This window comes from Kogia breviceps, chromosome 19, assembly GCF_026419965.1.
Source record: "Kogia breviceps isolate mKogBre1 chromosome 19, mKogBre1 haplotype 1, whole genome shotgun sequence".
NCBI classification, from domain to species: Eukaryota; Metazoa; Chordata; class Mammalia; order Artiodactyla; family Physeteridae; genus Kogia; species Kogia breviceps.
The window spans coordinates 8,840,672-8,865,514 of NC_081328.1; the positions used below are offsets into that span (position 1 = coordinate 8,840,672).

The 24,843-nt window shown below is 42.0% G+C and overlaps 1 protein-coding gene across 5 annotated transcripts in view; it reads left to right on the top strand.

Moving 5' to 3' along the window:
• Nucleotides 1–8,951: 8,951 nt before the first annotated feature.
• Nucleotides 8,952–24,843, top strand: part of LOC131746538 (C-type lectin domain family 10 member A-like) — a 32,203-nt gene continuing 16,311 nt past the window's right edge. Inside the window, exons 1-10 of one of the 5 annotated variants that reach the window (XM_067022125.1) lie at nucleotides 8,952–9,243; nucleotides 10,067–10,265; nucleotides 11,614–11,730; nucleotides 12,042–12,137; nucleotides 12,234–12,305; nucleotides 12,408–12,479; nucleotides 12,646–12,732; nucleotides 12,822–12,973; nucleotides 13,238–13,344; nucleotides 13,473–14,028. In XM_067022125.1, the coding sequence (XP_066878226.1) occupies nucleotides 10,199–10,265; nucleotides 11,614–11,730; nucleotides 12,042–12,137; nucleotides 12,234–12,305; nucleotides 12,408–12,479; nucleotides 12,646–12,732; nucleotides 12,822–12,973; nucleotides 13,238–13,344; nucleotides 13,473–13,629 (927 nt within the window). In that variant the 5' untranslated portion in view covers nucleotides 8,952–9,243; nucleotides 10,067–10,198 and the 3' untranslated portion in view covers nucleotides 13,630–14,028. Of the gene's footprint in view, nucleotides 9,244–10,066; nucleotides 10,266–11,613; nucleotides 11,731–12,041; nucleotides 12,147–12,233; nucleotides 12,306–12,407; nucleotides 12,480–12,645; nucleotides 12,733–12,821; nucleotides 12,974–13,237; nucleotides 13,345–13,472; nucleotides 14,029–24,843 lie in introns of those variants that run through there. The other 4 variants (XM_067022124.1, XM_059047988.2, XM_067022126.1 and 1 more) reach the window with 4 other exon arrangements.

The window sequence follows — 24,843 nt, forward strand, 5'->3', positions numbered from 1 at the left end:
AATAATGTGTTTCCACCGTTGTTGGGTGGAGTGGTCTATAAATGTCAATTAGGTCTAGTTTGTTGATGGTATTAAGTTCTTCTATATTTTTATGTCTACATGTTCTATTACTCAGAAAGGAGTGCTGAAGTTTTCAACCATAATGGTGGATGTGTCTCTTTCTCTTTTCATTTCCTTCAGTTTTTGTATCATGTATTTTGAAATATTGTTGTTAAGTGCATATACATTTAGGATTGTTATGCCTTATTGGCGAATTAACCCTTTTATCTCATAATGTTCATCTTTATCCCTAGTAATTGGATTTGCTCTGAATTTTACTTTGGTATTAATATAGCCACTCCAGCTTTCTTTTGATTAGGGTTTGCCTAGTTATCTTTACCCATATTTTAATTTTAACCAATTTATATCATTATATTTGAAGTGAGTTTCTTGTAGACAGCATATAGTTGGGTCATTTAAAAAATCCATTCCCTGACTTTTCATTGATGTGTTTAGAACATTTACATTTAATGTCATTATTGGCATTTTTGCATTTAGATCTACCATGATTTGTTTTCTGTTTCTTCCCTCTGTTTTAAATTCCTCTGTTTCCAATTTCCTGCCTACTTTTGGGTTATTTAAACATTTTAAATTCTCCATTTTAATTTTTCTATTGTGATTTTGACTATATCTCTTTTTAAAAAATAAATAATAATTAATTTTATTTTTGGCTATGTTGGGTCTTTGTTGCTGCACGCGGGCTTTCTCTAGTTGTGGCAAGCGGGGCCTACTCCTGTTGTGGTGCATGGGCTTCTCACTGCGGTGGCTTCTCTTGTTGCAGAGCACGGGCTCTAGGCGCGTGGGCTTCAACAGTTGTGGCACGTGGGATCTGTAGTTGTGGCACACAGGCTTAGTTGCTCTGCGGCATGTGGGATCTTCCTGGACCAGTGCTCAAACCTGTGTCCCCTGTGTTGGCAGGTGGATTCTTAACCACTGCCCCACCAGGGAAGTCCTTGACTGTATCTCTTTGTGTAGTCTAAAAAAATTGGTTGCTCTAGGAATTACAAAATACATACTTAACTTTTTACAGCCTGTCCAGAATCAATGCTTTATTATTTTAATGGAATACAGAAACTTTACCACTGTAAAGATCCTTTTTTTTCATCTCTGTTATAGGCTGAATTGTGTCTCCCCTAAAATTCGTATGTTGAAGCCCTAACCCACAGTACCTTAGAATGTGACTGTTTAGGGAGATAGGGCCTTTAAGGAGGTGATTAAGTTAAAATTAGGCGGTTTGGGTGGGCCCTAATCCAAACCAACTGGTGTCCTTATAAGAAGAAGAAAATTGGACATATAAAAAGAGGCACCAGGGGTGTGCATGCACAGAAGAAAGATCGTATGAGGACACAGTGAGAAGATGGCTATCTGCAAGCCAAAGAGGGAGACCTCAGATGGAACCAAACCTAATGACACCTTGATCATGAACTTCTAGCCTCCAGAACTGTGAGAAAATAAATTTCTATTGTTTAAGGTACTCAATCTGTAGTAGTTTGTTATGGTAGCCCTAGAAAACTAAAACACCCTCTTTATGCTATAGTTGTCTTATGTTTTAAGTCTACATACCTTGAAAACCCCAGTAGGCAATGTTACGTTTTTTCTTTGTTTTTAACCATCAAGCATATTTTATTTTATTTTTAAAAATTTTATTGAAATACAGTTGATTTACAGTGTTGTGCAAGCATATTTAAATGTCTCAAGAAGAGATCAAGAATCTATTATTTTACCAAGACATTTACCATTTCTGTTACTCTTCATCCGTGTTTTCTTCTGGTGTCATTTCCTTCCAGTCTGAATAGCTTCCTTTAGTCATTCTTTTAGAGTAGATCTACTAACATTAAATTTTCTTAGTTTTCTTTCAACTGAGAATGTCTTTACCTTAATTTCTGAAGGATATTTTCACTGGACATAGTATTCCGGTTGATAGTTCTTTCCTTTCACCATTTGAAAAATGTGCCATTTCCTTCTGGCCTCAATTTCTAATGAAACTAGTTTCAGCTGTCATCAGAATCCTTCTTCCCCTGTAGGGGGATGCTTTTAAGATCTTTTACTTGTCTATTATTTTCAACAGTGGTGTTTGGAGGGCATATTTACATGTTTTTGAAATATATAATCCTGTCACAATATATTGGTTCGTAATAATAACAAACCATGCATCTGTTATTATGTATGTTTTGTTTTATTAAATTTCTGAAATGTTTAGTATTGCCCTATTGATAAAGAAGATTCTCCAAGTATTAGCAGAGTAACTCATTATCACTTCCATAATGTAAATAAAGCATTGTTAAATTTTTGGAATAACATGATTTCAGTAATTCCTGAGAATTTCCTATAATTCTGATTTCTCGCTCCTGAATCCTGAAGATTAATATCCGTCAGACATTTGGAAACACCAGCTAGACCTGATAACATGGTAAGCTGCATTGTGTTCCTAGATAGCAAGGTCTAATACTACAGATATATCAGTCCTTCCAGAAATTATATGTAAACATAATGCAATTTTGATCTGAATGTCAGTAAACTTTTTTTGGAACAGGACAAAATAACTTTAATGTTCATATAGAAGAACAAAAGTCTAAGTATATGTAAGATTTATGGTTAAGAAATTGTGAGAGGTCACTTACTTTAATCTGCTTAAATCAAATCAGTATGATATTAGCACAAGAAAAGAAATTAAATCAGTGGAACAGATTACAAGTCCAGAAATATGTACAAACATAGTTAGGAATTTAATATGTGACAAAAGTCTCATTTTAATTCATTGGGGGAAAATATAAAATATAATATAGTTTATAAATCAGTTATTCATTTGGAATAAAACAAAGCCAGACTGTTGTCTCAAACCCTATACAGGAATAATAAACCCTAGATGGATAATTATTTAAATGCAAAGATTAATCATTACAAATATTAGAAAGAAATTCTGGAAAATGTATAAAATCGGGATAGGGAGCTCTTTCTAAGCAAGGCTAGAAATCCAGAAGCCATAAAAGAAATGGCAATCCTTTTTGATTATGTAAGAATAAGGGGGGGAAACAGCACGCCAAAAGGCATTATGCTTTTAATATCCCACTGAGACATCCTGGACAATAAGGTGAAATGAGGCACAATTCCACAATCTATCTTTTCTAATATTCGACAAAATGAGCAAAGTTACCACCATTTACCACCTTTACAAACGACCAAAGTTACTCTAGCAATATCCAAACATGAGAAGTTTTCAAACATCTGACATCAACTTTGCAAACTGGAGATGTCAAAACAAAAGATATAAATTTAGCATCTTTAAGATTTAATCATTTGTGTGCGGATTCTCTGGAATTTTAAAAGTAGATAATCATATCATTTACCAGTTATGACAGCTTTCTTTCAGTCCTCATGTGTTTGATTTGTCTTGTCTTTCTTCACTGTCTGGGACAATCTCAAAAAGAACTGGGGAGAGTGAGCATCCTTTATCTAGCTTTAAAGAAATGCTTCTTTTTACTCTACTTCTGGGAAATTTCCTCAACTTTTTTCTTCCAGTTCTTCTACTAAGTCATTCAATTAGATTTTAATATTTTTTACTTTCCCCTAGTGTACTTACGTGTATATACTTTGATAATATAAAACCATTAAAAAAGAAATAACAGAACCTTCCCCAGAGCTGAATGACATAGATCTCAAATGGAAATGGATCTCAAATTCTCTGCACAATGGGTCAAAAAAGGCCCATACCTAGTCCCATTACTATGAATTTCAGAGTATCATGTAGAACAATAAGATAATAAAAGCTTTCCAGATAAGAACTTTTGAAGGTAATCACTGAAAGAATAGAAGCAAGGTGCATAATTTCTAAACCATTAGAAGAAAGAAAATGCAAGAAGAAATAATAAATCTGTCAAAGTCAGGAAAGAAAAAAGACAAGATAATATGGTAGATTGAAAACATGAGATTATATGGTAGGAATAAATCCAAAAGGCCCTAGGGTTGCCCCTGCCTTTGGCTTCAGGTTGAGGTCCAGAGGAGCGGAGGGAAGGTTCCCCGGAGGAGCGGATTCCCCTAAGACAGCCTGCCACCGTTTAAAGGTTAGTTGGTGAAGGTGGGAATAAATGAAAATCCTTCTACACGGTCGGGGAGAAAATAAATTGGTGATGTCTTTTCAGAGCAGTTTGACAGTATCTGTACAGTTAAAAAATTTAAGATAGTTGTGTCTACTCAGCAATTCTACTTCCAGATATTTAACCAAGAGAAATATCTGCTTCTTAGCACAAACAAGTATATATAAGCCTACTCAAGTCAACATTATTTATAAAAGCCAAAGATACAAGCATCTCAAAATGCATCACCAAGGGAATCATTAAATAAAGTCTGGAAATCTGTACTCTGGAACACCATGCAGCTGTTAAACTGGAGGTGGACAGCCACATGAGAAAATCCTCAAGACCCATTTTTAGGCAGAAGCATGTTGCAGAAAATATTCTGTGTTTAAAAAAAAAAAACTTCTCTACTTATGTGCATGTATTCTTATAGGTATATAAATGTATCTGAAAAGACACATCAAATTTCTATTTCTGGGCTCGAGGGCTGGAAATCGGATAAATTTCTTGTTTTACTACCTTTCCCTGACCTATCATGCCTGAGCTATAGGTGAGGATACACCTTAAATCAGTGACCAGTATGGTGCCCTCTCCCCCACAGCCATGTGCACGACTAAAGGACAGAGAGGGGTGGTGTCTCTTACCTGGCACCTAATAATCCACGTAAGGACTTTTTCCTTTTCATCTGCACAATCTGGGATTATTGGATTTGGGAAGTTCTAGTGCCCAAGGAAAGAACCCACCCACCAGGGGAGACAGCTTTGATTCTGTTTCAGTTTGAAGATGAGATTGAATCCTGGCTGATTTGGGCTCCTCATTATACCACTAGGTAGGGGATGTGGGTAATTGTACTTTTGGGGGTGACTGATTCTTATTAAGAAGGGAAATAGGTCTGTTGCTTCACGATGGGGAAGAAGACTGAGCCTGGAATTCATGAGACTCTGGGGTGCCAGATAGCACTCACATGTCCAATAATATAACGGTCAATGGTGCATTGTGGTGACCCAAGATAGACGGGACCATAAGGACTTGGATGCTGTAGAAATGAAGTTTGGGGTCACCCCACTCGGTAAAAGAATTCTGACCAGCTGAGGTGCTGGGAGAGGGTAAGGGATCATGGAAAAGGTGGTGGAAGAAGGAAGCTATGATTGTCAGAAGTCTCAGAGACAAAAGGAAAAAGAAAAAAGGTTACTCGCAAAGAAGTTGTAAGGGCATGACTAATTATTAATATTTATATTTAATATTTTCTTACTATAAAAATTTAAATCCCATCTCAGATCAAAGAAAGAACTTTCTCTGGAATCATCGCTGGATGTATATTTAACTAAATTCTCATTTGTTGTGCTCTTTTGTGTGTGGGTTCCTAGGAAGATAAAGACAAATGTCTGTTTCAGACCTGTTTAACATGTACATATCATGATTGATAATGTAAACAATATGAGCCTGTGTGTTACAATTTTTGAGAAAGATTGAATAACAATATGGATAATAAATATATTCACAAGGAATGAGTACGAGGGATATAAATTAAACTGCTTAGCTGAAACTAAAAAAAAAAAAAGTTGTAAGGGAATCAGACTTTGGGAGGACAGGCTTACCGAGGAGACCACACCAGGTATTCAAAGGAAAATACTGCACAATAACCAGTTTTAACAAGTTTTCATCAGTCTGCTCCTGATGGCAAAACAGAACTTCTCTCACATGATTAGCCTGTGCACGAAAGGTCATGAGAGATGTTAAGGCATCCGCATTGCAAAGGCAGGGAGAAAGTTGTTTTTCCTAGGGAGTCAGCAATTTATGGGAAATGCTCAAAGTTTCATTTATTTTTGGGACTAGAAGGAGAACTGTTTTGTGTGTGTATGTAAAATCCACATGCAATTTATCAGCAAAAATCCTGTCAATTCTACCTTCACAGTATTTCAGAATCAAAACATTTCTCACCACCGCCAAGCACAAACCACCATCGTCTCTCACCCAGCTATTACAATGGCTCTTATTATTATTTTAAAAAATTTTCTTGGAGTAGAGTTGATTTACAATGTTGTGTTAGTTTCAGGTGTACAGCAAAGTGATTCAGTTATACGTATATATATATTCATTCTCTTTTGGTTATCTTATCCATTTTATATATAGTAGTGTGTGTTTGTTCATCCCAACCTCCTAATTTCCCCCCCCACCCCCCACTCTGGGTTGCTACTCTGGTCCTGTTTCATGAAATTCACAACACAGTGGTCACATTGTTACAGTTTAAATGTAAATCAGTTCACTTACTCCTCTGCTCTGACCCCTCCTCCAAAGCCTGCCCCTCTTAAGAGTAAAAACAAATCCATGACAATAGCCTACAGGCCCTGAAGAATTGGAGCTCCAGGTTTTCCCGCTATGATTCATCTATTTCTCCCTCACCTCCTTCAGACTTTTGCTCAGATAATCATCTTCCCAGTCCAGGCTGTTCTTGACATCTTAGTCTTGACAGCCTGTTAAAAATTGACCTTATTTTACCCACTTCCTTGCTATATTTTCTTCCACAGCACTTATCGCCCTGTGGCATTATATATATTTTACTCAATATATTTTTATTATTATTAATTTTTAATTATTTATTTTTAAATTTTTGGCTGCATTGGGTCTTCATTGCTGTGCACAGGCTTTCTCTAGTTGCAGCGAGCCGGGGCTACTCTTCATTGCAGTGTGAGGGCTTCTCATTGTGCTGGCTTCCCTTGTTGCAGAGCGCGGGCTCTAGGCTTGTGGGCTTCAGTGGTTGTGGCACACAGGCTCAGTAGTTGTGGCTCACGGGCTCAGTAGTTGTGGCTCACGGGCTCTAAAGCGCAGGCTCAGTAGTTGTGGTGCACGGGCTTAGTTGCTCCGTGGCATGTGGGGTCTTCCCAGACCAGGGATCGAACCCGTGTCCCCTGCACTGACAGGCGGGATTCTTAACCACTGTGCCACCAGGGATGTCCCTATATTTTACTCATTTATTCTGTTTATCTGTCACCCACTAGAATATAAGCTCTGTGACCAGGGCCTTTTTTACCTGTTTGTTTACTTCTGAAGGATACCTCTTCTGAAGGAGGGTGCCATATTGTAGACACTGTCGATGAAAATAATCAATGAACAATCAATAATAAAAATAGAAAAGAGTTTTATTTGAGCCAAACTGAGGGATCTTCCCAGACCAGGGCTTGAACCCGTGTCCCCCGCATTGGCAGGTGGATTCTTAACCACTGTGCCACCAGGGAAGCTCACAATATTTATTTGATAGGCCAAAACAGGCTGTTTTACTTAGCATAAAATTCAAGTTAACTCATGAAAAAGCCAGAATGACTTCCCCATACCTCAATATGTGAAAATTTCTTTTATCAACACCCAGTAAATACTTGTTGAATGGATGGGTAAATGCTTGGATGAGTGAATGGAGAAACATACCATGTTCTTTGTGGGAAAAATTCAATAATGCAAAAATGTTGATTATCCCCAATTAAGGTGTGAAACTAATACAGTACTGGGGTCGACACAGAGATGAGAGACCCAGACCCCGCTCCCAGGAAGGACTTGCTGCCCAGTTGTGGGGAGTGTAACTTGTGCACACAGCTACCTCCCCTGAGATCTCGCCCCTGCTGCGGTGGCAGCATCTGGTGACTGAGCAACGTTGGGTATTAAAGGCCCTGGTTCAGCCCAGTGATGGGCAGCTCCGACAGGCAGTGCAGTTGGGTTGACTGAAGCTTTGTGGGGTCTTTGCATCTGTTTAACTTCTTCCTCTGCCCCCTCCTCTTCTTTCCCCATCCTTTCACAGATGTTGATCCCTAATAAATAGACTGCACCCCAAATTGGCTTCCAAAAACCCAACCTGTAACGAATACTAATTAAAATACCAAATACAAGCAAAGCAAGAAAACAAAATGAAACTGGAAACAACCTAAATGTTTATCAATAGGGAAAAGCTTAGTCAATAAATTATGGCACAGATTATGAAATGAGATGAAGATGAAAAATGAATAAAGGACATTTTATGAACTGATGTGGTAAAATGTTCCTGATACATTGTTAAATGAATTTTAAAAAGCAAGTAGCAGAACACAATCCCATTTAATTAGAAAATAGAAACTGAAATGTATTTGCTTTCTTTCCTCCCCTTTTAAGACACTAAGAATCCTTCTTACTGTGAAAAGATTGTGTGTGTGAATTCAGAGCAGCCCCCTTAGAGGGATTTACGGAGTTGACAGGATTAAATTGAATGCCTTTTGTGAGGACAGTGTATGTGGCGAGAGCCCAGGCTAGGGTGTCCTGCAGCACTGGGCTGGAAATCTGGCTCTTTTGCTTACCAGGTATGAGATCTTGGGCAAGTCACACTATGGCTCTGAGCCTAAGTCCATCATCCAAAATTCCTCCCAAGGTTCTTGTGGAAATTGAATGGTTAATGCAAGTGTCTGGCACAATCCTCATCAGATTTGCGTGCTCAATAAATTCTGTTCTTTCCCCTGGCTTCTCCCCTCCTGTTCCGGCCAGGAAATCCTACTCTCCACCCCCCTCTTCCCTCCTTCCAAGCAGAGTGAAGAGAGCTGGCCAGAGCTGTGGGAGCATGATGGCTGAGGCCCCAGAGAAAGCTCAGATGCCTGGGACCCCGGGTCAGGATTCAGCAAGAGCAGAGCAACGGGCTCCTCTGGACCCGGGTTTGCAGTGATGGAGACACCAACGATTCTGAGGTCTTCAGATGCAGGAAGTGAAAGGAGGTGTGGGGCAGACTGCACCTCTGGTTCCTTCTGGTCCAATGCTTCTCTCCCAAATGGTAAAATTGAGGAAGTCATGGGAGCTCAAAAGAAGCGGAAAGGGAGTAGACACTCCCTGCAAGAGGAAAGCAGAGCTGGCCCCATATCCAGCTGCCCCGTGCACACCACATCTGCCTGCGTTTTGATTTCAATTCCTTCTTGTTATTTACTGCCCCAATCAGGGAAGCGGGAGATTCCCAGATTATAGACTCCTGGTCTTTCAGACACAAAGACCAGCAGGTCTCCAGTCACTTAGGTGGCTCCTCCTTCAGTCACCCCCATCCCAACTCTCCAGGATTTAGTTTTTTCCAGCTCTGGTCATTGCTGCACAAAGAACTCAAGAATCATAGCCTCTGGACTCTTCACAGGTAACCAGGTTGGGGATGCAGGTGAGGCTAAGGGGGCAGGGAGGATGTCAGAGAAAGCAGGGAGAGGGGACTGTGGCTCTTAGGGGGGACTGAATGGGAAGATATATAAGGGGGCAACTTGGGGATTTAATGACCGAGTGGAGATTTTAGACTCTCTTCCCTTCACTGGATGCAGATTGAATTATGGCAGCCACAACCTCAGTCACAAACTGAGACTCACACTCAACCCCTTCTCTAGCCCAGTTCTAGCCCTGTCTTCAGCCCCCACTCCAGCCAAACCCCATACCAACCCCAGTTCCTCCTTTAACCCCAGTGGCATCTTCACCCCCAGAGTCAGCTTGAACCTTCATGGTTTTTTTGGCCGTGCAGTGCGGCATGCGGGATCCTAGTTCCCCAACCAGGAATCGAACCTGTGTCCCCTGCAGTGGAAGCGGGGAGTCCTGACACCTGGACCGCCAGGGAAGTCCCAAGTCAGCTTGAATCTCAACACCAGCCCCCAGCCAAGCTTGAACCTCAACTCTTTCCTATTTCCAACTTCAGCATCAAGCTTAGGTCCACCTCCATCCATGGCTTCAGCATGAGTACTGACCCCAATCCTAGCAGGAGATGCAACCTGGGTTCCAGCTCCCAGTGTTAGACCCAGTCCTAGCAATACATTTAGCTCCAACTTTACCTGCACTGTCAACCCCAAACTCAACCTGACCCTAGCTCAAAGCCCAATCCTGACCCCACTTCTGACCTCAGCTGCAAAGCCAAGCCCATCCCTGTTGCTAGCCTTGACCCCGGGCTTCTTCTCAACCCTCATCTCTTCCCTTATCTCCAGCCCTGCCCGCGGGTCCTACCTGGTCCCAGCCTCCACCTTTATCCCAGCTCCTTCCCCAGCCTGGCCGCTGGCCCTGCCTCTACTTCAGCTCCGACAGCCTCAGACAGCCTCAGAGGCCGTGTTGGTCCAAACATGTCAGTGAAGTATGAAGACCTCCAGTACTTGGAGAGTGAAAAGAAAAGCCAGGGGGTTACAGATGGTAAGATGAATGGGCAAACAGTCTTTCCTAAAATCTCCTCTGAATATGTTTAGAAGGATTTCTGTTGTTGTGTCATGTCTGTACCTCTACCATATGTACTGGTGGGGTCTCTTACTCTGAAGGGGAGGCCCCAGCCTCTGGGGACCCCAATATAAACATGATTCAAGGTCCACAGTGGTCCTGGCTTCCTGGGGAAGGGCATGAGAGTAAACCCATTTTCTTTCTCTCTTTTTTTTTTAAAAATTTTGCCACTTAAAAGATTTACTGGCTATTTATTGTAGCTATTATTATTATGGACAAATCCAGGAATAACAAAAACAGACCCAGATTAATTACACTGAAGGAAATTGCTAATATTGTCTTTTAAAACCATTGCGGCCATAATGTTTGTTGCCTCTCACCCTGGGCATGTTTAAAAGCACCTAGTGTACATTTTCCATAATTTTATTACTCCTTCTTTTATTTCCAAAGTCTTTTTTAAAAAAAATTTATTTATTTATTTATTTTCGGCTGTGTTGGATCTTTGTTGCTGCGCGTGGGCTACTCTTCGCTGCGGTGTGCAGGTTTCTCGTTGCGGTGGCTTCTCTTGTTGTGGAGCACGGGCTCTAGGCACATGGGCTTCAGTAGTTGTGGCACGTGGGCTCAGTAGTTGTGGCTCGTGGGCTCTAGAGTGCAGGCTCAGTAGTTGTGGCACACGGGCTTAGTTGCTCTGCGGCATGTGGGATCTTCCCGGAGCAGGGCTCGAACCTGTGTCCTATACATTGGCATGCGGATTCTAAACCACTGCGCCAGCAGGAAGCCCTTATTTCCAAAGTCTCGAGGAATAACTTCTTCATAGAGCCTTTACCTTACGGGCCAACAGTAAATCTCTTCTCTCCTATAGATATGCCCTACTTGAACTTCTGCTTATTAATCCAGAGGTCAGCAGTGTGTGTTCCTTATGGGGAAGTGCAATGTGCCCCACATTAGTAAACCCATTTTCTAACTTGTTTCCACTGATGAATGTGAGACTGCTAAGGTAGTTGCCGTCTCTCTCCCTGGGTCCTCCTGCCTCGTGCCCCAGCTCGATGATAGGACCTTATACATTGCCATCATCCCCTGTCTGTGTGTCTTTGTGTATGTGTGTCCCCAGGGGTGTGTGGGGCCTGTGTGACGGAGCACTTGTGCTGGGCCATGAGGGGTCAGTGGCCAGGCCTGTGACTCCCCCCGCCCACAATTCTCCTTGTCCAGCCTCCCCCCAGCACCCACGGCAGCAGCCTCCTCCCTGCAGGTCCCCGTGGCCCTATCCTCCTCCCCGTCTCTCTCACGTCCTGGACCCTCCTCATCCTGACACCCTCTCCTCTTGCAGGGCTGCCTGCCCTCGAGACCTTCCTGCAGCGGCTCCTCTCCAGCACCCGCTCCTTCCTGCTCTCCCTGGGCCTCAGCCTCCTCCTGCTGGTCGGCATCTGTGTGATCGGATCCCAAAGTGAGGGGCACAGGGTGGGCAGGGAAGAGAGAAATAATGGGGTGCAGTGGTGGGGGCACTGGTGGCGAGAGTGATCAATGAGGATGACTGCTGGCCCTGTCACTTATCAGTTGGGGAATGAGGTCAAATTACGTCCCCTCTCTAAGCCTTCGTTTCCTCACCTGCGATGTTGTATAACAGCAGTGCCCATCCCTTTGGGTGGGGTCACGCTGTAGGGACCCAATGACCCAATGCATGTCAAGTGCCCTGCCCAGTGCTGGCACAGAGGGCCTTATAACCCTTAGCGCTGATGGTCTCATCTGCCTGATCAGATTCCAAGTTTCAGAGGGACCTGGCAACCCTGAGAACAACTTTCAGCAACTTCACTTCAAACGCTACGGCTGAGGTGCAGGCACTGAAATCCCAGGGTGAGGCTGGTATGGAAGAGGCTCTGGACTGGGGTGGGGTGCGGTGGGAGACGGGGAGGAACCGACTCCTGAGCCCTGAGTCCCTGTGTTCTCCAGGTGGAAGTTTGCAAGGAATGATAACATCTCTGAAAGCTGAGGTGGAAACTCACAAGCAGGAACTGCAAGCAGGTGCGAGACCCTCCGGGGAGAGTGCGCGCAGGGGTTGCCGGGCACTCAGGAGCGGGGGAGAAATGGGAGCGGTCACGTGGTGCTGAGTGCCCTCCCCTCCAGCCCGTAGCTTGAATGACAAGCTGTTTTCTCTGGAGAGCAGCCTGGAGAACCAGCTGCAGGAACTCAAAGCAGGTCGGGCCCCGGCTCCCCTCCACCTGGGCATGAGGCGTGTGGGAGGGCAAGGGGGGGGGGGTCCCAGGCTGGGCCCCGGGTGTGGACCTCTGGTCTCCAGGGACTCAAGGAGCAGAAGCCACACCCAGGGGGCACTGTCCCCCCTGCCCATCCGTGTGCGTCCCAGGTTATTCCGAAATGCTCTTGCGAGTCCAGCAGCTGGTCAAGAACCTGAACTCCCTGACCTGCAAGGTGGCTGCTCTCCAGAGCAATGGTGAGGGCTGCACGGGGTGGGGCGGCCCCCGTGTCTGCCCACGTCCCCCTGGACAGCATCTCAGACCCTCCCCTGCCCCGGCCCCTTAGGCTCACAAAACAACTGCTGTCCTTCCCATTGGCTGGAGCATGAAGGCAGCTGCTACTGGTTCTCTAGTTCGGGGAAGCCCTGGCCCGAGGCTGAGAAGTATTGCCAGCTGGAGGACGCCCACCTGGCGGTCATCAACTCCAGAGAGGAACAGGTGAGGCCCCTAGTGCGCAGGTCCAAGGCTCGTCCCGTTGAAGAGAATGGTTCTCGGCCTTGGCTACGTATTGGCGTCACATGGGGAGCTTTGAACAACGACTGCCATCTGAGCCAGACCCTCAGAGGTTTAATTGGCCCCGGGGGGTTGGGATAAACACCCCAATCTCCTCGACGGGTTTAATGAACACGTGAAGTTCAGAACTGCTAGTCCAAGGAGTTGGCAGGGTGGGGAGACGTCACCACTGCCCTTCTGTTGTCCCAGGATTTTGTCCAGGCCCATATAGGCTCCTCCTACACCTGGATGGGCCTCAGTGATCTGGATGGAGCCTGGAAATGGGCGGATGGGACGGACTACGAGACCAGCTTCAGGTGAGTGCCTCGGGTTTCTGTTCCCTTCTCCCTCGTTCGGCTCGGCTCCTCCAGGGGCTGACCCTCAGCCCCTTCGCCCGGACCTGGATTCTGTGCCTCCCTAGCTGCCTGCTGTCCTCTCCCCTCAGGAACTGGAAGCCAGGCCAGCCGGACGACTGGCAGGGGCACGGGCTGGGGGGGGGCGAGGACTGTGCCCACTTCCACCCCGATGGCAAGTGGAATGACGACGTGTGCCAGAGACCCTACCACTGGATCTGCGAGGCCGGGCTGGGCAAGGGCAGCTAGGGGAGCGGACCACCCGGCCAAGGGAACGGCGGGGCTGGGGGAGATTGGAGGGCTGCCATGGTTTTGAGTTGGGTTTGTTTTTGCCCCTTAACTTTTAAAAGATTATCTAGAGTTCCTAAGGTATTCTTTAAAGAATTTCTGCTTTATTGAGGTATAATTGACATGCAAAATTGTAAGATATTTAAAGTGCACATCGTGATTTGATACACGTAGGCGTTGTGAAAGGGTTCCCCCGTGTAGTTAATGAACGTATCCATGACCTCACATATTTATCTATTTTTTTTTTTTTTGGTGAGAACACTTAAGTTCTACTCTCTTAGCAAATTTCAATTATACAGTGTTATAAACTATGGCCACTGTGGGTTTTTTTATCTTTTTATTAAAAAAAATTTTATCTTATATTGGAGTATAGTTGATTTATAAACAATGTGTTGGTTTCAGGTGTACAGCAAAGCAATTCAGTTATACATGTACATGTATCTGTTCTTTTTCAAACTATTTTCCCATTTAAGTTATTACAGGGTATTGAGCAGAGTTCCCTGTGCTATACAGTAGGTCCTTGTTGGTTATCTACTTTATTTTATTATTATTATTTACCTATTTTAAATACAGTAGTGTGTACATGTCAATCCCAAACTCCCAATCTATCCCTCCCCCCAACCCTTCCCTCCTGGTACCATAAGTTCGTTCTCTAAGTTTGGGAGTCTGTTTCTGTTTTGTAAATAAGTTCATTTCTATCATTTTTTAAAGGTTCTGTACATAAGCAATATCATATGATATTTGTCTTTGTCTGACTTACTTCACTTAGTATGATAATCTCTAGGCCCATCCATGTTGCTGTGAATGGCATTATTTCATTCTTTTTAATGGCTAAGTAATACCCATTGTGTATATGTACTACATCTTCTTTATCCATTCATCTGTCGATGGACATTTAGGTTGCTTCCATGTCCTGGCTATTGTAAACAGCGCTGCAATGAACACTGGGGTGCATGGGTCCTTTTGAGCAATGTTCTTCTCCAGATGTATGCCCAGGTGTGGGATTGCTGGATCTTATCATAGCTCTATTTTTAGTTTCTTTCTCTCTCTCTCTCTCTCTCTCTTTTTTTTTTTTTTGGCCGTGCCACGCAGCTTGTGGCATCTTATTTCCCCCACCACCAGGGATCGAACCTGGGCCCTTGGCAGTGACAGTGTGGAGTCCTAACCACTGGACCACCAGGGAATTCCATATTTTTAGTTTTTTAAGAAACCTCCATACTGTTCTCCATAGTGGCTGTACCAATTTACATTCCCACCAACAGTGTAGGAGGGTTCCCTTTTCTCCACACCCTCTCTAGCACTTATTGTTTATAGACTTTCTGACGATGGCCGTTCTGACTGGTGTGAGGTGGTATTTCATTGTAGTTTTGATCTGCATTTCTCTAATAATTAGTGACGTTGAGCATCTTTTCATGTGCCTCCTGGCCATCTGTATGTCTTCATTAGAGAAATGTCTATTTAGGTCTTCTGCCCATTTTTTTGATTGGGTTGTTTGTTTCTTTGATATTGACCTGCATGAGCTGTTTGTAAATTTCAGAAATTAATCCCTTGTTGGTCCCATGGCCACCATGTTTTACATTAGGTTCTCAGAACTTGTTCATCTTATAGCTGAAAGTTTCTACACTTTTACCAAACTCTCCCTGTTCCCCCCAACTCCCGGCCCCTGGCAACTACCCTTCTACTTTCTATCTGTGAATGTGACTTTTTTTTTTTTTTTTAAAGAATCTACGTGTAAGTGATACCATGCAGTATTGTCTTTCTCTGTCTGGCTTATATTACTTGGTATAAATGCCCTCAAGTTCCAACCATACTGTTGCAAATGGCAGGATTTCCTTCTTTATAATGGCTGAGTAATATTCCATCATTTTATATATACATATATATAATGGATATATGGTAGAATATTATATTATTCTTTATCCACTCATCCACTGATAGACACTTAGGTTGTTTCCATATCTTGACTGCTGTGAATAATGCTCCAGTGAACATGAGACTACAGATATTTCTTTGATATCCTGTTTTCATTTCCTTTGGATGTAAACCCAGAAGTGGAATTGCTGGATCATATGGTACTTCTATTTTTAATTTTTTGAGGAACTTCCATATTGCTTTCCATACTGGCTGCACTAATTTACATTCCCACCAACAGTGCCTAAGGGTTTCTTTTTCTCTACATCCTCACCAACTTCTGTTTCTTTTTAACCTTAAAAATCAGCTTTGGGCTTCCCTGGTGGCGCACTGGTTGAGAGTCCGCCTGCTGATGCAGGGGACACGGGTTTGTGCCCCGGTCCGGGAAGATCCCACATGCCGTGGAGCGGCTGGGCCCATGAGCCACAACTGCTGAGCCTGCGCGTCCGGAGCCTGTGCCCCGCAACGGGAGAGGCCACAACAGTGAGAGGCCCACGTACCTCAAAAAAAATAAAAAAATAAAAAAATACTGGAACCCAGTGTAGCCAAGGGCACAGAACATTAAAACCATACCAATAGGGCTTCCCTGGTGGCGCCGTGGTTAAGAGTCTGCCTGCCGATGCAGTGGACAATGGTTCGATCCCTGGTCCGGGAAGATCCCACATGCCCCAGAGCAACGAGGCCCACGTACCACAACTACTCGCCCCATGTGTCACAACTACTGAAGCCTGTTTAAAAAAAAAAACAACCATACCAATAATATTCCAAACCAATAACTGCCAGGTCATTTCCCTCATCACTTTATGCAGTCCTACTTAATCAGTTCTTGTTCTGCTGGATGTTGGGTCAGCATTCAAGTCTCACGAAGTTCTCTGTGTCTAGACTAGAATAGCCCCGGAAATCCTGACTCAGTCTAATGATGGAACTGACGGTTATCTAAGCAACATCTGCTCAGAAGCCCATACTCCTGAGTGTGTCCCTTGAAATAATAGGATTTAAAAATACTTGGTACCATGCCTTTCCTGAGGCTTTCAGACTACCCTTCTTTGTTGAAGACATTTTTTAAAACCACATAGCTACTCACAGGGTCTTCAGGCAAGAGCAGATGGAAACAGAAAACTGACAGATGATAAGGCTGAATGGCTACAGGTAATTTATTATAATAACCACCAATATCATAATGGAGAATAATGTTATCTATTGAACATAATACAGAACTATTTTATGAGGATTTGATGTATGTTTCCCAAAGAGGAAGAACATTTTGTGGTCAATGAGGGCGGTGACAAATCTCCAGCACCTTCCAATCTGTAGAATGTACAATCTCTGAAACATTTATACTACCATTAACATTTTGCCAATACATATTAACCTAGGGATGGCTGAACTCCCTTTTGATTGAAGAGCTCTTCCCATATAGCTCTTAAAATAGTGGTGAGATAGTTCAGAATATGGGGCACACCAAATGAACCTTGTTTGTTTGTTAACATCTCTCTCTACAGGAAAAGAAAAAAATCTTTGTAGTGATCCAGTGACCTTCTGGGGAACCCCCAAAATCGTTTAGGGTAAAAGACACCTTCAGAATTTTATTTTATTTTTATTTATTTATTTATTTTTTAAAGAATTTATGTATTTAATTATTTACTTATTTTTTAATTTTTGGCTGTGTTGGGTCTTCATTGCTGCGCGCGGCGGTGCCTCTTCATTGCGGTGCGTGGGCTTCTCATTGCAGTGGCTTCTCTTGTTGCAGAGCACGGGCTCTAGGTGCGCGAGCTTCAGTAGTTGTGGCACACGGGACTCCGTAGTTGTGGCTCGGGGGCTGTAGAGTGCAGGCTCAATAGTTGTGGTGCATGGGCTTAGTTGCTCTGCGGCATGTGGAGTCTTCCAGGACCAGGGCTCGAACCCGTGTCCCCTGCATTGGCAGGCAGATTCTTTTGTGTGTGTGTGTGTGTGTGTGCTAGGCGGGCCTCTCACTGTTGTGGCCTCTCCCGCTGCGGAGCACAGACTCCAGACGCGCAGGCTCAGCGGCCATGGCTCACGGGCCCAGCCGCTCTGCGGCATGTGGGATCCTCCCGGACCGGGGCACGAACCCGCGTCCCCTGCATCGGCAGGCGGACTCTCAACCACTGCGCCACCAGGGAAGCCCTGGCAGGCTGATTCTTAACTGCTACAGCACCAGGAAGCCCCAGAATTTTATTTTTCTGACTTTAAGGTATGATCTTGAGAAGGCAAAATTAAAATTTATCAGATAAGTTGGGACTTCCCTGGTGGCACAGCGGTTAAGAATCCGCCTGCCAATGCAGAGGACACGGGTTCGATCCCTGGTCCAGGAAGACCCCATATGCCACAGAGCAACCAAGCCCATGCGCCACAACTACTGAGCCTGTGTACCGTAGAGCCTGCTCGCCACAACTACTCTGCCCACACGCCACAGCTACTGAAGCCTGCATGCTCTAGGGCCCGTGTGCCACAACTATTGGGCCCACGTGCTGCAACTACTGGGCCCACGTGCTGCAACTACTGAAGCCCGCACGCCTAGAGCCCGTGCTCTGCAACAAGAGAAGCCACTGCAACGAGAAGCCTGTGCGGTACAATGAAGAGTAGTGCCCCCTGCTTGCTGCAACTAGAGAAAAGCCTGCACGCAGCAATGAAGACCCAACGCAGCCAAAAAAATAAAATAAAAATAAATAAATAAAAGTTATCAGATAAGTTGATTACTTGTTTAGGGTTGCAGCATGAATGCTGGAATAAAGAATGGTTGAGATTTCTACAAGGGTGACAGTGAAATATTTAAAAAATAAAAATAGCAGAAAGTAGCACAATTGTAAGAAACCTTAACACATTCAGCAGTGAGGAACTTTTGCTTGCTGCTTTTAATAAGCAAGGATGTAATAAATTCAGTATAAAGCACAAAAAGTTATTGTGATGAGATATATAATCTCTGCTCTCTCAACAGACCAAATAGATGATGATGACTTTTACTATTTCTTGTTTAGAGCAGACCAATTTGTTATTTTAATAGAGAAAAGATAAGTTTTAGCCTTGCATTAATATACTATTTGGCAGGAAAGTATTCTCATACTTTAAAAAATGTTATAATAAACTCTTCAAAATAAAACCAATCTTGCCAGTTTTAATACATTCCATTCCTTCTTTTTAGTGCCATTATTTATAAGTATTGTATAAAGTCCGAGGAAAATAAATTTCATTTCACAAAACTACAACTTTTTATCCACCCAGGTTTTACCCTTCATTATCATCTTGCACATTCTAGAACAACTAAACACTTTAGGGAAAAAACTACTCTCTTTTTTCCTTGATTAAAAAAAAAATCACATTTTTTTTGCATACACATTCCTATTTCTTTGCTATCATTGTTTCAGATAGTCTCCACCACTTTGATTAATTATAACTGTCAAGGTAATAAATTTCACAGACAAAGCCGGGAGGCAGGTGATTGAGAACTGTTTGTTATATACCAGGGTCTAAAAATCCAACAAGACTCATGATCACACAACTACAACTCCCTATAGCCACATGCATTCCTTTTACACTTCAAAGTGGCAAAATGATTGTTTTAACATAACCCAAGTCAAGAAGTATGAAGAGTGTGAGATTTCCTTGAAGTGTCTGAATTTTTGTCCTACTTGTAAGCTAATGAGCTAGTCTGCCATCACTTTATAGGTATGAGCAGAAGATCTGATACCACTCGGTCAGAGATAAAAGACTTTATTATTCACAATACAGCAAACAGCATGAGCCTCATGTTTATTTCAGTTCCCTTGTCTTCCAAGCCCAGTGGGGTGACTCAGAGGGACCCCAGTGAATGCTGCAGATGCAGTGAGTTTGCATCACAGCAGAGGTACACAGATCTTTTTTTAAAAATTGAACTATGGTTGATTTACAATATTGTGTTAGTTTCAGGTGTATAGCAAAGTCATTCCGTGTTTTATATATATATATATATGTATATATATATATATGTATTTCAGATTATTTTCCATTAAAGGTTGTTACAAGATATTGAATATAGTTCACTGCACTATACAGTAAATCTTTGTTGCTTATCCATTTTATGTATAGTAGTTTGTATCTCTTGATTCCATACTCCTAATTTATCCTTACCCCACTCCCTTTCTCTTTTGGCAAGCATAAATTTGTTTTCTATGTCTGTTAGTCTGTTTCTGTTTTGTATATAGATTCATTTGTATTATTTTTTAGATTCCACATATAAGTGATATCATGTAATATTTGTCTTTCTCTGACACTTCACTAAAAGTATGATATTCTCTAGCTCCATCCATGTTCCTGCAAATGGCAATATTTCATTCCTTTTCTATTCCATTGGGTATATACTACATCTTCTTAAGCCAATTGTCTGTTGAGGGGCACTTGGGTTGTTTCCATATCTTGGCTATTGTAAGTAATACTGCATGTATCTTTTCAAATTAGAGTTTTCGTCTTTTCCAGATATACACCTAAGAGTGGGATTGCTTGATCATATGGTAGGTAGCTCTATTTTTAGTTTTTTAAGGAATGTCCTTGCTGTTTTCTACAGTGGCTACACCAATTTACATTCCCACCAACAGTGTACAAGTGTTCCCTTTTCTCCATACCCTCTCCAACATTTGTTATTGGCAGAATTGTCAATGATAGCCATTCTGACCAGTATGAGGTAATACCTCATTGTGGTTTTGATTTGCAGTTCTCTAATAATTAGTGACGTTGAGCATCTTTTCATGTGCTTTTTGGCCATCTGTATATCTTCTTTAGAGAAATGTCTATTTACGTCTTCTGCCCATTTTTTGATTCGGTTGTTTTTTTGATATTGAGTTGTATGAGCAGTTTGTATATTTTGGATATTAACCCCTTGTTGATCACATGATTTGCAAATATTTTCTCCTATTCTGTAAGTTGTCTTTTTGTTTTATTGATGGTTTCCTTTGTTTTGCAAAATCTTTTAAGTTTGATTAGGTCCCATTTGTTTATTTCTGCTTTTATATTTTCTGCCTTGGGAGACTGACCTAAGAGAATATTGCTATGATTTATGTCTGAGAATGTTTTTCCTATGTCCTATTCTAGGAGTTTTATGGTGTCATGTCTTACATTTAGGTTTTTAAACCATTCTGAGTTTATTTTTGTATATGGTGTAGGGGAGTGTTCTAATTTCACTGAATTACATGTAGCTGTCCAGCTTTCCTAACACCACTTGTTGAAGAGACTGTCTTTTCCTCATTGTATATTCTTGCCTCCTTTGTCATAGATTGACCGTAGGTGTGTTGGTTTATTTCTGGGCTCTCTATTCTGTTCCATTGATCTGTATGTCCTTTTTTTGTGTCAATACCATGCTATTTTGATTACTGTAGCTTTGTAGTATTGTCTGAAGTCTGGGAGGGTTATGCCTCCAGCTTTGTTCTTTTTTCTCAGGATTGCTTTGGCAATTCTGGGTCTTTTATGGTCCCATATAAATTTTAGAATTATTTGTTCTAGTTCTGTGAAAAATGTCATGGGTAATTTGACAGAGATCACATTAAATCTGTAGATTGCTTTGGGTAGTATGGCCATTTTAACAATATTAATTCTTCCAGTCCAAGAGCATAGGGTATCTTTCCATTTCTTTGAATCATCTTCAATTTCTTTTATCAATGTTTTATAGTTCTCAGCATGTAAGTCTTTCACCTCCTTGGTCAGGTTTATTCCTAAGTATTTTTTTTGTGATGCAATTTTAAATAAGATTGTCTTTTTACTTTCCCTTTCTGATATTTCACTGTTAATGTAAAGAAATGCAACAGATTTCTGTGTGTTAATTTTGTATCCTGCTACCTTGCTGATTTTGTTTATCAGTTCTAGTAGTTTTTGTGTGGAGTTTTTATGGTTTTCAATATATAGTATCATGTCATCTGCATATAATGACAATTTTACCTCTTCCCTTCCAATTTGGATACGTTTTATTTCTTTTTCTTGTCTAAATGCTCTGGCTAGGACTTCCAATGCTATGTTGAATAGAAGTGATGAGAGACATCCCTGTCTTGTTCCAGATTTTAGTGGGAAGGTTTTCAGTGTTTCATCATTGAGTATTATGTTGGCCATGGGTTTGTCATAAATAGCTTTTATTATGTTGAGATATACAGAACCATTTCTTAATGTGGCTGTAACACAGCCACTGTCCATTTTCAGCTTGTGCACATATTCTCAACTGATCCATACATAAACCAAGCTTGGGCTTTTTCTCCTGCTTCAAATGAAAACCAGGGAAGAGAACTGATGCAAATGTGGTGGGTGAGAGGGGCAAGGGGTGTTACTTGCTCATGTAGCTCACTTGTGCCCTTTGATCTGGTCCTGCTTAGGCTTGATTCAATTTCCATCTGACCATGAACTGTTGCTGTATATGTCTGACCTTTTGACTTGGTAGGTCTGACAAAACCCAGTTCATAATGAGAAGATTCAGATACATGGTCACATTGTATCCTATGGTTAAACATTCCATCTCTTCCAGGGTCCAGTAACACGTCAAAAGCTATTTCTCAAAGTGCATCTAATTCTCTGCTGCAGAAATCATGGTTTTATGCCAGAATCTCAGAGGCTTGTGTTGTGATTCTTCTACTGGAGCTTTCCATAATCTCCATTCTGCATCTAACACCTCCAAAACTTAAAGTCTGTGGGTCATATGACCCAAACAGCAAGGTTGGTTGCATTGCAGACTTAACCTGCTGTAGTGCCTGTTCCTGCACTGGATCCCATTCAAAACTGCCAGTCTTCTGCGTCACCTGGTATATGGACCAGAGCAGTATTTCTAGATGTGGAATGTGCTGCCTTCAGAACCCAAAGAAGCCCACCGGGCACTGTGCTTTCTTCTTTGTGGTGGTGGTGGGGAATGCAAACAGCAGCAATTTATCTTTTACTTGGAGGGGATATCCTAGAAATCTCCCAACCACAAGAACCCTGAAGCAATTATACTCCAACAAAGATGTTAAAAAAAAAAAAAGAACTGTAACAGCTTTATTGAAGTGGCTTATCCCTGAATTTTTATAGAGTTTATCTCCCTACATCCTGTAGAGTGTATGTGCCCTACCAAGGCCTCCAGTGTACTAGCTACCTCTTGCTCTTCCTGTCCAATCAGCATGATGTCATCAATATAACGGATCAGTGTGACATCTGTGGAATGTCCAGATATCCAGATCTTTCAGGACTAAATTAAGATAGAGGATGAGAGAGTTAAATAGCCCTGAGGCAAAACTGTAGGTGAATATTGTCTGTCCCATGTGAATATGAACTTTAAAAATTTTTTAAATTTTATATTGGAATATAGTTGATTAACAATGTCATGTTAGTTTCAAGTGTACAGCAGAGTGGTTCAGTTATACACATACATGTATCTATTCTTTTTCAAAGTCTTTTCCCATTTAGGTTATTACAGAGTATTGAGCAGAGTTTCCTGTGCTATACAGTAGGTCCTTGTTGGTTATCTATTTATTTATTATTTAAAAAAATAAATCTATTTATTTATTTATTTATGGCTGCATTGGGTCCTCGTTGCTGCATGTGGGCTTTGTTTAGTTGTGGCGAGAGGGGGCTACTCTTTGTTGTGGTGCACAGGCTTCTCCTTGCAGTGGCTTCTCTTGTTGCAAAGCAGGGGCTCTAGGCGTGCGGGCCTCAGTAGTTGTGGCACACGGGCTCAGTAGTTGTGGCTCGTGGGCTCTAGAGCGCAGGCTCAGTAGCTGTGGTACATGGGCTTAGTTGCTCCATGGCATGTGGGATCTTCCTGGACCAGGGATGAAACCTGTGTCCCCTGCATTGGCAGGCGGATTCTTTGGTTATCTATTTTAAATATAGCAGTGTGTACACGTCAGTATCAAACTCCCAGTCTGTCCCTCCCCCACACCCTTCCCCCAGGTAACCATAAGTTTGTTCTCTAAGTCTGTGAGTCTGTTTCTGTTTTGTAAATAAGTTCGTTTGTATCATTTTTTTAAGATTCTGCATATAAGCGATATCATATGATATTTGTCTTTCTCTGTCTGACTTACTTCACTTAGTATGATAATCTCCAGGTCCATCTATGTTGCTGAAAATGGTATTATTTCATTCTTTTTAATGGCTGAGTAATATGAACTATGTTTTTGATCTCTTTTCTAATTGGAATGGAAAAGAATTCATTAGTCAAGTCAATAGCCATATACTATGTACCTGAGAGCTTACAAATATGCTTTGACAATAATGTGCACCCAGCACAGCAGCTGAAATTATGATAGCTTGGTTAAGTCTGCTTCACATTGTGGGAGAAAGAACCAAGTGCAAGCCATTGGTAATACCAAGATATTAGACCAGAGCAATACCACATCCCTGGAGAAATTCATAATATTGAAAGACTTGAGAACCACAGAAGACCCCGAATAGCCAAAGCAATCTTGAAAAAGAAGAACAAAGCTGGAGGCATCACACTTCCTGATTTCAAACTATATTACAAAGCTATAGTAATCAAAACAGAGGGTATTGGCATAAAAACAGACACAGAGATCAATGGAACAGAGAGCTCAGAAATAAAACCACACATATATAGTCAATTAATTTATGACAGAGAAGCCAGTAATATACAATGGGGAAAGGACAGCTCCTTCAATATATGATGTTGGGAAAACTGAACAGCCACATTCAAAAGAATGAAACTGGACCACTATCTTACACCATACACAAAAATTAATTCAATACGGATTAAAGACTTGAATGTAAGACCTGAAACCTTAAAGCTCCTAGAAAAAAGCATAGGGAGTAATGCCATTGACATTGGTCTTAGCAATGTTTTTGTAGATCTGACTCCAAAGTCCAGGTAAACAAAAGCAAAAATAAATAAATGGGGCTACAACAAACTAAACAGCTTCTGCAGAGTGAAGGAAACCATCAAAATGAGAAGGCAACCTACTGAATGGAGAGAAGATATTTGCAAATTCTATATTCTATGAATATAGAATACAATACAATTTAAATATGAGCAGATGATCTGAATAGACATTTTCCCAAAGGAGACATACAAATGGCTAACAGGTACATAAAAATGTGTTCAACATCACTAATAATCAGGGAAACGCAAATCAAAACCACAATGAGATATTGCCTTACACCTATTAGAATGGCTATTATCTAAAAGACAAGAAATAGCAAGTGTTGGTGAGGACGTGGAGAAAAGGGAAACCTTATGCTCTGTTGATGGGAATGTATATTAGTGCAGTCACTATGGAAAAGAGTATGGAGCTTCCTCAAAAAATTAAA